The 12440-nt window shown below is 30.5% G+C and overlaps 1 protein-coding gene across 1 annotated transcript in view; it reads right to left on the reverse strand.

Annotated features, from left to right (window-relative positions):
• Positions 1-12440, reverse strand: part of LOC108910284 (lysosomal alpha-mannosidase) — a 43146-nt gene that overhangs the window by 18460 nt on the left and 12246 nt on the right. The window contains exons 4-9 of the mRNA XM_018714844.2: positions 9712-9917; positions 8698-8834; positions 6479-6612; positions 5365-5572; positions 4555-4766; positions 280-479 (exon numbers count right to left, since the gene is read on the reverse strand). Of these exons, the coding sequence (XP_018570360.1) occupies positions 280-479; positions 4555-4766; positions 5365-5572; positions 6479-6612; positions 8698-8834; positions 9712-9917 (1097 nt within the window). The remainder of the gene's footprint in view (positions 1-279; positions 480-4554; positions 4767-5364; positions 5573-6478; positions 6613-8697; positions 8835-9711; positions 9918-12440) is intronic.

Raw genomic sequence — 12440 nt, forward strand, 5'->3', positions numbered from 1 at the left:
TCTTGAAAACGTATGTAACGCATGATCATAGTACTATGAATATGCGCTCTTAGTCCATGATTTAATATTTTATATTAGTTTTGTTTATAACAGAACAACCCGTCAAAATAGTTGTGTTAAAACCTTTACATTTGTTTTATTTTATCACTATTTTTTTGTCTACCCAATTCATTATTTTTTAATATTTCGTAAAGATACAAAGGCATCTAGAGACGTATCCTGTTCAAAAGAGGTGCAACGATGTCTAAAGAGTAAAAGATAAATGTGTCAAATACTTACCATTTGGTCCTTGGATATTAAAAGAGGTGCTATTGACAGGTAAACGAATGTAATGAGTAACTGGCCAAGATAAGGGGTTGTATACTGTTACCAGGAATTTTTCGGATTTTTGTGTAATATCACAGATGCTTATGTTTGACAATAGGCATGATGATAGAGTCAAGGTAGTTTTCAACTCTTGTGATTTCTTAAGTAATTCTCTGAAAAGTATGAATATAAATATTGGTTAAACGTATATTCTTACGAAGATATAAGCAGGCTGTTCTATACCCATTGTCCCGAAAATGGTGGAAAATTTGGTAGTTTGCAAAAACACCGCCACATATTTATATACCTACATTTTTTCTTCGGATTCACCCTCTAGGATAAGGTTTTTGAGGTTGAAAATTGGAATTTGATTATTTGATAATGTTTTAATTATTTTGATAATCCGTTGTCAGAATTACTCCATAACCCTCTAGTCTTCAAAAAACCGCTGAAGATCTTCAGAAAAAGGGCGAAATTTGAGAAGTGATGAGATCTCGATATACGGCATAAGTTTTTGGACGTATTGTTACCTTCTGAATCCGAACTCAATGTAGGATTTGCTCCATCACCGTCTAGTCTTCAAAAAATCGATAAAAATCTAAAAAATAGTAAATTTTTAGAAGTAACGAGATCTTCATATGTGACTCATGGTCATCGAAAAACATGTGTCACATGTTAAGATCTCGTTACTTCGTAAATTTCTCCATTTTACTGAAGATTTTTAGCGATTTTCTGAAGGTATTCAGCGATTTACGGAAAACTGAAGGGTGATGGAGCAAAATAGACTATGGATTCGTGCTCAGGAGACAAAAATACACAGGAAATCATATGACGCATGTAAATTTCACATAACTTTTTCTTTTGTTGGCCGGTGTAATTATTGGATAAGCTCGAAAAAAATAAATTTTATATGAATGTTATTTTTGCAAAACCTACCCAAATCGAAGATATTTCCCACTATTTACAATATTTATAGAGGTTTTAATTTTATATTTTATAAAAGGTCAAATTGTTGTATTAGAATATTATAATTTGTTAGCAAAATAATATCAATTACAAAGCTACATGTCACCAGATCGTTAGAAGATAATTTAGTTTGTATAATTTTGAGCGGTGATTCTGCATACAAAAACAAGAAACAATTGATCAAATGAAATAAATCCTAATAGATTATAAGGAACAGTTGTGATCAGTCAGAATTACTAAAATAATTTGAAATTTACATCATTGTTCTGCTGTGAGGATAATTTAACCAGTGACGATACATGTTTCATTTGGAACAATTTTTCTAGGAAAATATTAGTCCGGTGAATTTTTACAAAAATTCTTTTTATTGATATCTAAGAGCCATAAATCAAAGACCGTCATAGCTTCTTTGTGGCGCTTTTTAGGACCTTTATCCATATAAATTTTCTTCCACGTTTTTATGTATAAAATTTACCCTCCAAAGAAACGAATGGAATCTCTAGATATTGTATTTTTTTAATCTAGCCTAATTTCAACTATTAAATATGTACTTCCGCTATTATTTTAATGATGTAAACTTTTGTGTTTCTAATAGTGGTCTAGTTAGGTTTTTAGGTTGGTTTATTGTATAACTACTAGGTTACATTATGAAACTGAAACACAAGGCTGATATTGATAACCACACACCTGGAGGTCATTGGTAGTTTTTTGTCCTACTTAAAAGAACATTACATTATAATTACAATAGGATGCATACCTAAACTCGATTTATAAGCAGATGTCGTAACGTCAACAAATTAAGTTAAAAGAATAATAAAAAATTTGTTATTATTACTACCTATTATTACTATATTGTTTATTATATTTTATTTTATTTACTCAGGTATCTTCGAAGACGTTTGAGTTAGATTATTGATTAATGACTTAATTAAAGAAAACAACTCCCTGAACAAAAATTCACACCGCGAAAGAGCATTTTTAATAATAAAAAATATTTTAAACATTTCATAGTCGAATTATCTAGTATAACGGTTATTTTCAGGTGCAACAAAGAACGATAAATAAAATGCATCAGAAAACGTATTAATATAAATATTTTTAAATCTTAAAGATACATAAAGAGTAAACTAATGTAAGGATTGTATTTGCTCTCCGTATTTTTGGTTTTAAATTAAATATGACAAATTAATGGAAAAACTAAGTTTATTTTAAAATTTCGTATACAACTTCCAAGTTGCTGCTTTGAACTTATCCCGGCTTTCCTGCATTTTGCGCTGCTGATATGTTCACTTTACAGGATGTTCAAAATTAATGAAAATATGGTTTATTTCAACTTTCAAAAAAACAGATGAAATTAAGCCACATGAAAAATATGACAATAAATTTGTAGATTGCGTGGTTGATGAATATTTAATAGTCAGTCAAAGCTGAAATAGATTTGCAGGAAGAACAAATTGCGAACGAAAATTATTATGTTCATCCAGTTTATAACAAATTTATCTCGAATATAGTCCTATTCGAAATCGAAGTTTTTTTCTTAAATTTCAACACCTCATTCTTAATAACCTCATAACTCGACCCTGACGACATCACAAAAAATATAATGCCACCAAAAGTCAAGTTTTAAAAAATGTCAGTCACTTGAATTGAAGTTTTGAAGTTTTTTATACAATTTTGTTGTTTCAAATACAGGGTGTTTCTTAAGTAGAGGGCAAAAATTCAGGGACGTATTATGGCCAAAAATAAAAATAAATAAGTAATATGTCTTAGGACAGCCATTGTCCAGCTACAGCGTGCCAAAAATTAAAAAAAATAGTTCTTAATTTTTTATTTTTAAACCGCTTGAGACAATTTAACCAAATTTGGTGTGCATATTTAGTATGAAACAAAAAATTACCAGCTTTAGAAACTTACCAGTGGCGGAGGTATGGGTATCATCGATCATTATTTGCCAAAAAATATATGTATCACTAATAATATTACAAATAGAATTCAATGTAAACCTTGTAAACTAATGTCGTGAGATGTCCCCTATTAAAAAAATGAATAAGGTTCATATCGGGTGATCTGGGTGGCCAAGGTTGACCTGGTTCTTGAATGCCTCCTCGTGTATAAACCACGTTCTTTCTCTTAGCGCATAGAAAACATTATCAAGCACTTCAGATAAAACGTTTTCAAGAAAATGTCTGTAGGAGGCCCGGTTAATGTTCTTGGTAAAAAGTAAGGCCCAAGAAGAAAATTTCCAATAATACCCACCCATACATTCAAAGAAAACTGATGTTGAAATCGAGATTCCATTATGGCATGAGGGTTTTCATCAGACCAAACGTGTTTATAGTGGAAGTTCATTATAGAATCTCTGGAAAAATTAGCTTCGTCGGTAAACAATATGCCAGCGGTAAAGTCAATATTTGGTTCAATTTTTTGCAAAATCCAGTAGCAAAATTGTAGGCGAGCAGGATAGTCTTGCGGCAGTAAGGCTTGAACCGTCTGTATGTGATATGTGTATAACTGTTGATGCTTCAAAACAGACCAAATTAATTTATGATACTAGTATTTAGGCCTTCAGTTTGTGTAGAATAGTTTCTTCCAACTCAGGCGTTCTAACATTGAAAGGTCTTCCAATAATTGGACTTCTCTGAAATGAGACTGACTCCGAAAGACGTTGAAAAACATTTCTGAATTGAATTTGAAGTTGGATGATTTGGAAATCTTTCCTAAAAAATTCGCCTAGCCTCAGTACAATTTCCATCTGAAAGGCCATAAATGTAAACCATATTGGCCATTTCAGCATTTGAATATGCATAAGCCATTATTAAAACTTAATCTTAAAAGAAATAAGCTTAATAATTTGACAATAGACAATATTAAATAATTATTATCGTTTTGCATGGCCTTCCTAAGATATATTTAAGTAATTTAAGTAACTGTGTAAAAATGCACTTGAGTGTAAAGTGTAAAGAAACAAAGAGTGAAGATAATACAATAGCGCATGCCTATTTTATGTGTAATATTATATATTTTTTGCAAATAATCGATGATACCACACCTCCGCCACTGGTAAGTTTCTAAAGCTGGTAATTTTTTGTTTCACATCTACTGTCATACCGAATTGGGTTAAATTATCTCAAGCGGTTTAGAAATTGAAAATTAAAAACTGATTTAAGACATTTAACAAAAATCCCTTATTTTTGACCGCAGAATACGCTCCTGGATTTTTAACTTCTACTACCCTGTATATTAAAATATCCGTTAATTTATCATATCAAAAACAAAACTTACCCTACAACTTTCCCAAGTGGTTTTTCAGCTACTTTGATCGCCTTTGTTAGTAATCGGACATAATCGTTAGCTACATGTTGTTTTTCAGTACCGGTAATAGCGTCGTGATGTTGCATAATTCCCATGATTTCACGTAAATTCTGCAGGGATTTTGCGTTATCCTCGTAGCTAGCTCCATTGAGTCCATTAAGGGCCATTAGTTGTTTAGTAACCTACAAACAACAAAATTTAACCTTTTGAATTAATTTTTTATTTTATATTAAAATTGCTTTTTAATTTAGACATTCGATTAAAAGTGTTGGCTCCAAGAAAATAGTTACAAGAAAAATTTTATGGTTGGAAATAAAATAAGAAAAGCAATCAAAACGTGCAAAATCCCATTTAAAAATCTACAGTGTGACGAAAAAAAACAGTTTGCGCGTAAGTACCTATGAAGAAAATAACATCCCATATAAAAATATGTTTATTCTACAGGGTGTCCAAAAATGGGTAACCGAGTTATAGCTCGAGGCTTAAAGCATTTTTTATTCTAAATTTGTTTAATTTGATTCTAGGTAAGATAAGGAATCCCAAAAGAATATCAAATCTCATGGAAACAGAATCATTAGAAAACTTTAGCGAGGTTATTAAACTCTTCAAAATAAGAAAAAACGACATTTTTTTCTGACGGAAAAAATCAAAATTACTCTTCATTAATTTTTATGGTTCCTTTACTGTATTCATTCGAAATACAATAGTAACTAATATGGTTAAATATTTACTTCCAAAAATCCAACGCTAGCTGATACAGCAAATCTATTTTAAACTTACCTGTAAAATATTATGTCCTATTCTCTCGAATCTTTTAGAATTTGGCCTAGAAGTAAAATATCCTGTCCAAAATGAATGTAAATCGTTGCTGTATGGAAAGAAATCATCCGTTTTCAGTTTCAGTTTGGGTTGTGCATCATTGACAGCTCGAATGTAACAGGATGGTGTTGAGTATATTAAATTTATTTCTTCATTATCTCTAAATGCCCTGAAAGGAATTGTTCGTGTGAAAAAATAAATATTTAACATACAGGATGCGTTTAGACAAATTTAGAATCACTTATACAGTATGTTTACACAAACAGTTACTCTTGAGTTTGTTATTAGCAGATTTATCAAAATATAAAGAATATAATATGTAAGAAAACGAATTGAAAAGTGCATTGAGACACAAGGACAATATTTTGAACACATTTTATAATATCATTTAATTAAATTTCACATTTATCTAAGCATAAGTCATCTTTACTGATTGCTAATTTGTACAAAAACAGCAAAAACAAATCAAGAGATCATTTTCCTCAATACAAAATATACATTTTAAGTATGGCAAAAATTGAAGAAAGTGTAACCTCTTGTTTAAGCCACTGGTTTGAGATCTGACTTAATTTCTTCTTGTTGAATGCCTTCTTTTTTATGTATTGTGTATATAAAATGTTGTTTCAAGCTACTGAAACAATAGCTTCATTCACAGAAGATATCCTGAACTTTCGTGGCTAAAATTTTGGATACCCACCATATCCTCTGACACAGATGGCAATAAGGTTATGTTAGAAAAAATCACCACACACAATATTTTATAAAAAAACTAGGAAGTTATTTTTTTATTTCTAGAGATGATAAAGAAAGTGCGTACACGAAACAAAATCTTTTAAGATATGAACTTTTAATTGAAATAAACTAGAGAACGGCAAGCTAATAAATTATGTTGTTAGTATTATAATAAGTGATAGCGTTGGTAAGACATTGAGAAAGTAATATTTCAGTCCATTTTTTAAAATAAAGGTGAAAAAATAAAAACAGCCAAACAATAGTATTTATAGTACTTAATATACAATAGTACTTATAGTATTTATTATACTATAAATGTTATTGTTTATTTTTATTTACTTACTTTATAAATCTGTCCATATTAATATAATTCATTTCAGCAGCTTCATAATGAAAATCACCACCCATTGGTATGAAAATATTTTTAGTAGGAAAGTAATTTGCGTAAAGTTTCATGATAAGTATAAAAGTTGATACCTGGAATAAATTATATTGTAGTATGCATTTTTTTGCATAAATAAAAAAAGAATAAATGAACAGAACAGCTCCAATTTAGTTTTTAGCTGTCAAATTTTGAGATTATAACTATTTCTCAGAAATGATTCCTATTCAGGTATATTAAATAGTAGGTACAAAGAAGGATAGCCGGATTCATTGAGCATAACTTTTGTTATTGACATGTTGTTCTATCTATCGACAGAACGGGTGGGGAAGCCCCTAATGTCTGATCCGAAAAATGCATTTTTTTTCAGGATTGGTTCATCAAAAGCCATAGTGTTATACCTCGTTGGAAAGGTCTTTTCATGCTTTATCTCGTGGTGAATGCGTAATGTCATTTACCTCAATATGGAAACCTAAATGGCGTTATTTCAAAAGAATGCCGTTTTATGGATTTTTCTCAAAAATTTTAAATGCAATGCTATAGTTTTCTTTACATAAATGAATTCAGCATAAAAAATTGATGAATATAGCACAAGTTTTAAATTTCTAACGAAAGAGTTGTTTAAATGGTATAACCTATTTAGTTATTTATTGGCGCTATTTATCCAAGTTTATGTTGTTTCGCGTTTTCTTAAAAATGTGAAATAGCAGGATAAAACTTTTTAAGCTTACTATGAAGGGCAAAAAAATAGCTACTTTTGATGCCAAAAAGAGTACGATTTTTGTTATCAAGTTATTCGTAAATTAGTGAGCAAAAAATAAATAATGATAATGAATTGAGGAACACGACGCCAACGAAAAGACATTGAAATACCAAAACAAAATGCGTTTATAAAAGTACAAGAACTCTAATTGCCAACTGAATAAGTGCATTTGTTTCCGGTTCGTGCTTCAATAAGAAAGCTGTTTCTTATTTAATTTGGAAGACGAGCCATATTTAAGTTATTTTTTTTAATTTAAAAAAAATAAATTAAGTAAAATAATTAAAATATACTGATAATAACAGCAATACTATTCGTTTCACATAAACAAATTATATAATTTTTTGTTAGAAATGCAACGGGCAATTTGTATTTGTCATTCACCTTCTTGATTCTGGATCACCCTAAATAACGTCATTAGCGAATTCGCTATTAAAACTTGCCCGAGGATTTTTTGTTATATCCTGTATATAGAGTTCTACTACAAACTCAATATAGGTTAGTGGAAAAGAATGCCCTTAATATACACGTCAAAATAAACAAATTAACTTTAGATTAGAAATATTATACGAGTCCCTGCACCAATCAAATAATTAAAATGATGATAAATCATTTTCGACAAAAAAGTGTTTATCCTCTTTTTGTTATATAAAGTAAAATTAAGAATAAGCTTCATATTAATTTAGAAATAAAAGAAATACGAAATTTTATTGTTAAGTTAAAAGATAACAACTTTGAAATAGTTAATTAATTTAACGTTGCAATATTTTATTTACTATGTATTTTCAAGATCCTCCTAATAGGAGAGCTGAGTTTTAAAATTAAATATTGTATTTGAATTTATATGTTTACAAATATGAAATCTAGGTAACCAAAAACAGATTCTAAAATATGACCTAACAATACTGTAAATTCTTTCCCGAGTGGATACACTTTGCTAGCAAATATCATTTTGTGAAAAACATGTTCTTTTTCTGATTAAAAAAGTCAAAAATCGGTTATGGGTTTCAAAAGTTACATAGAACATTTCTTCACTGTGGACGACTTTAATTTTTACACAAAATTTCGTGTTATAAAATTTGCCTGCAGATATTTTTGAGATAGGCTCATGATATAAACTGAAGAAAAACAAAAAGTACCCAACATAAAGTAGCGAAAATTTCTGCGCTGTTGCCACTGTAACTAAGTATATACTTTACTAAATATGGTTTATGATTGGTCGGTGCAATACGTTGTCAAATTAAGTATAACTTAACTTTAAGAATGACTTTATTATGTTGATCTTAGTATAATATATAACTACATGTTGTAAAGGCGTCCATTTTCAAAATGAATTTTGTCATCATACCGTACTTATTTTATCTCTAGTACCATTAACGTAACTAATTAATTAAACAAAATATGTAGCTACGATACTCACTAATTTGTCTACATTATAATCTGAACTTTCTTTATTGTCCATAACTGGATCTTCAGTACAACCATAGTCCCAGCAATATCCGCTTGGAGGAAAATATAAAGGTGTTGGAAAAATTCCTCCAAATATTACACTGTTATCTGAAATAAACATTTCTTTTATCATAATACAACTTATCAGAGAATTTCAATAGGGTGCGAACTTCTCAAAATAAGAAAAAGGTTCCCATAAACATGGGTCGCCAAATACAAACTTTGTAAGATGTCCATGTTGAAATTGATGATAATCTTTTTTTTATTATACAGGATGATTCACAAATGGTAACGGTAACCGTATAAAGTTTTTATCTAGGACGCTTTGTTAAATAGATACAATGTGTCAAACTTAAAAAATATTTTTAATTTCTTTAAATAATTCAAAACAATAATTTGAAATTGGGCACATTGTACAAAATGTGAGGCTTTTCCCTAAAATTTAGATACTCCAGTGACGGAGATACAAGGTATCGGTGGCATATTTTTGTAAATACGTGAACAATCGTGATATTTTCGGATTCGTTTTTCAATTTATTCAAAATACTACTCTCTTATGTTTTTCGACTTACTCTCTTATTGTTCCTCGACTTGGTTCGGTTTAACCATAGTATTTTTACATTTCATTTCGTATCTGACTGCAAATTTCTATAAATTGTTGAGAATATTGTAGAAAACTAAAAATTTTATTAATATTATGTTCTACATAATTTGTTTAAAGATTTTAATCAATATTGTTGACCAATATAAGTTTTAATGTGTTTTTAATAGGAAAACTTTTATAATTCATGTATGTGATGCTGTTATCTGAAGATGGATAAAACCCGAAACGATCGTAATAAATAGGTAATGTATAAATGAATAATAGTGTTTATTTTAAGACAGAAAATAAATGATTTTCAAGAATTTGTATGATGAACCAAATCGTACAGGCCAGCATTTTGCAGGCTGAAAAGTAGAACACAGTAAGTACATATTTATTTACCTAAATTTGCACTTCCTTGCCACGCAAAATCCAAGGTGGCGTTGAGTTCTCTTTGACTTTTATCTTCATGATCTAATCTTGCAAAAAATACTCCATCGAATCCTAGCTGTGCAAAAAGCGATGCTTGTTCTCTGCTGTGTCCAAAGGGATCAATTTGCCACCCTACTCGAGGTATGCCACAGGTACCAAGAGTGTCATTAATTATTCTGGAAAAGAAAAATAGGTTAAGGGCTCCATATTCTTTAAATAGTGTTTTCCACAAAGACAAATAATTTCAAACATTTAATAACTGAATAATCTAAAGCTTATCAAATAATAGGAATGTTATGTCATGCCACCTGAGTATTTTCAAAGACGCCGCAGTAAAACGAATAAACAGGTGCAAAACACGATCAAACCATCAAGGTTTTAGGTACTGAAATCTACGAAAATACTAACTTTTTTATATATAACTCCACATGTAAATATTCTTATAACATTTACTTGCTTAGTCCTACATATAAAATTGTTTACTTTTATTTATAAGTACGTAAAAATAATTCTTAAAATGTGGGGTTAGGATAACAGAAAACGCATGTTTTACAAACGCTTTTTATTTAGTTATTATTTTATTTGGGTAAATTTAAATGGTAACAATGAATAAACAAAACATCAAGGATTTTATTTTTGTGCTTACTTGTGTTCTACACGTTTTACTTTTCAAGATTTCACTACCTAAAAATGCCAGAAATTTCACCATTTCTCGGCCAGGGATATGGCCACCTTAAGGTGAAGGTTTTGGTATAATGAACTAGTATTACGAAGATATCAGAATAATGTTAATCTCATGTAAGTTTGGAATAAGGAATATGGACGGATGGGATTGATTTGATCAACGTTCGGGTTGTTGCAAATCGCTCTCTTCTTCAGAAAAAACTCTGCAATAGAAGATTAAGTCCTTTGGTTCTAGTTCTTGATTCCTATGTTTAGGTATTTCAAATTCCAGGTAGTTCTAAGCCCTTGTCAGGGTTATATTCTCAATATTTATGTTTCAATTTTTATTTCAATATTTATATTTCAATTATTCTGGATTTCTATTGCTTTTTTGAAAACAAACATTGGCCAATATATTCTTTCTCACTAAAATTTTGGTACTTGGTGTAGGTAACTGCTGATTTTCTTCTATTTTAGTAACCTGGTGCTAACTTTACTTATCTACAAGGGATGTCATATAAACCGGAATCGTAGTACATACTCTTGCAGTTCGTGTTAGAAAAGGTTGACCCTATCTTCTTCAGAGTGTTGTATGCTCTTTTAACATTAACATTAACTTTCTTAAGAGGCAGTCTATTTCACCTGCACTTTTTTATATGTACGTTATAATTTGCTGCCAGATATACTTATTTTTCTTATTTTTAGTTGTCCCACTAATAACTTGTTGAATATTATTGCCGAAATATCCATTTCTTTTGGCACTAGAGTGTAGATGATGTGGTTCCTAATCCTCGTCCAAGTGTTGCAGATCTCTCGTTTCTGTGTCGATTGGTGGTGGGCCTCAGTGTTCAGGTACGTGTGAGTTGATTTTTTGTAAACGTTATACTCCAGTAACAAAGAATGAGAACGGAATGATAACATTTTTTTCTAACTCCATGGTGAAGTTATTGATGTTTTTATAACCATGAAGCTAGATGATTAACGTGTAATCAACATATCTGAACCAACACTTAAACTTTAGAGTTCTAACTCCAGCGTTCTCTTCTCGAAAGTTTCCTTGTGCATATCTGCCAGAGTAAGAAACGAAAGTGAACCCATAACTTCTCTTTTATTTTCTCCATAAAGCTAATCTCTATGTTCCTCTGGTGCAGTTGCCAAGTTTACTAAGTTCTCATTCTTGTCTTCTGCGATATCCTCCTATTATGATGCTACGAGTATAAATGTGCTTGCTAAATACCTAGAATTCCATTCTAAAAATTGAAACCATTAGTGCCCTGGAAATCTAGTGACAACGACGTCTCCCTCTAGAAGTCGAGGAAGAAATAACAGCTGAGGCAATGCACATATTATGAACATTTCAAAACCAAATCTGATCAGAAAAGAATTCCAAGCTTCAAATACTTGAGGAAATTCTGATCTGCAAAGGAGATACAACTCCCATCTTGGATACAACAGGATACATATCCAAGTTGAGAAAGGGATGGAATCTGTGATTTGAGCATCTGACTTATTCCAAGTAATTCAAGAGCACCCTAACTTTATTTTCTTGGAAAGGTCCACAAGCTGAATCTACAACTTCGACCAATACTGAGTATACTTGGAAGTATTATGCACACACTTGAGCTGCAAGTGTTACACGAAATTAAAGATCTAGGAAGGACAGAACCTGAGAGCAAAAATTCTAGATATTTTATAGATAAGACCAAAGGATCAAATAAGTTGATATCCTAGTGAGTTTTGATGCGATGTCGTTGTTCACAAGTTTTGGTAGAATTTCTTCGATACTAAAGTGAAGGAATTATTATGTCCCAACTCTGGGAAATATTTACATGCAATTCGTCTAGGACCATACATGTATCATCTGGCCTAATAGTTATATGCTATATGTCGGCAGAGTATCTTTATTATACAGGGTAATTAATAATAATAATAATAATAGTATATTTTTGACTACAAGTACTATTACATTTACAATTTACAATACATTGTAGGTAGAGCGTCTAAATAAATGATAAAGATTACAATTTTCCATTAAA

The sequence above is a fragment of the Anoplophora glabripennis genome, unplaced genomic scaffold (assembly GCF_000390285.2).
Source record: "Anoplophora glabripennis isolate ALB-LARVAE unplaced genomic scaffold, Agla_2.0 scaffold386, whole genome shotgun sequence".
Taxonomy (NCBI): domain Eukaryota; kingdom Metazoa; phylum Arthropoda; class Insecta; order Coleoptera; family Cerambycidae; genus Anoplophora; species Anoplophora glabripennis.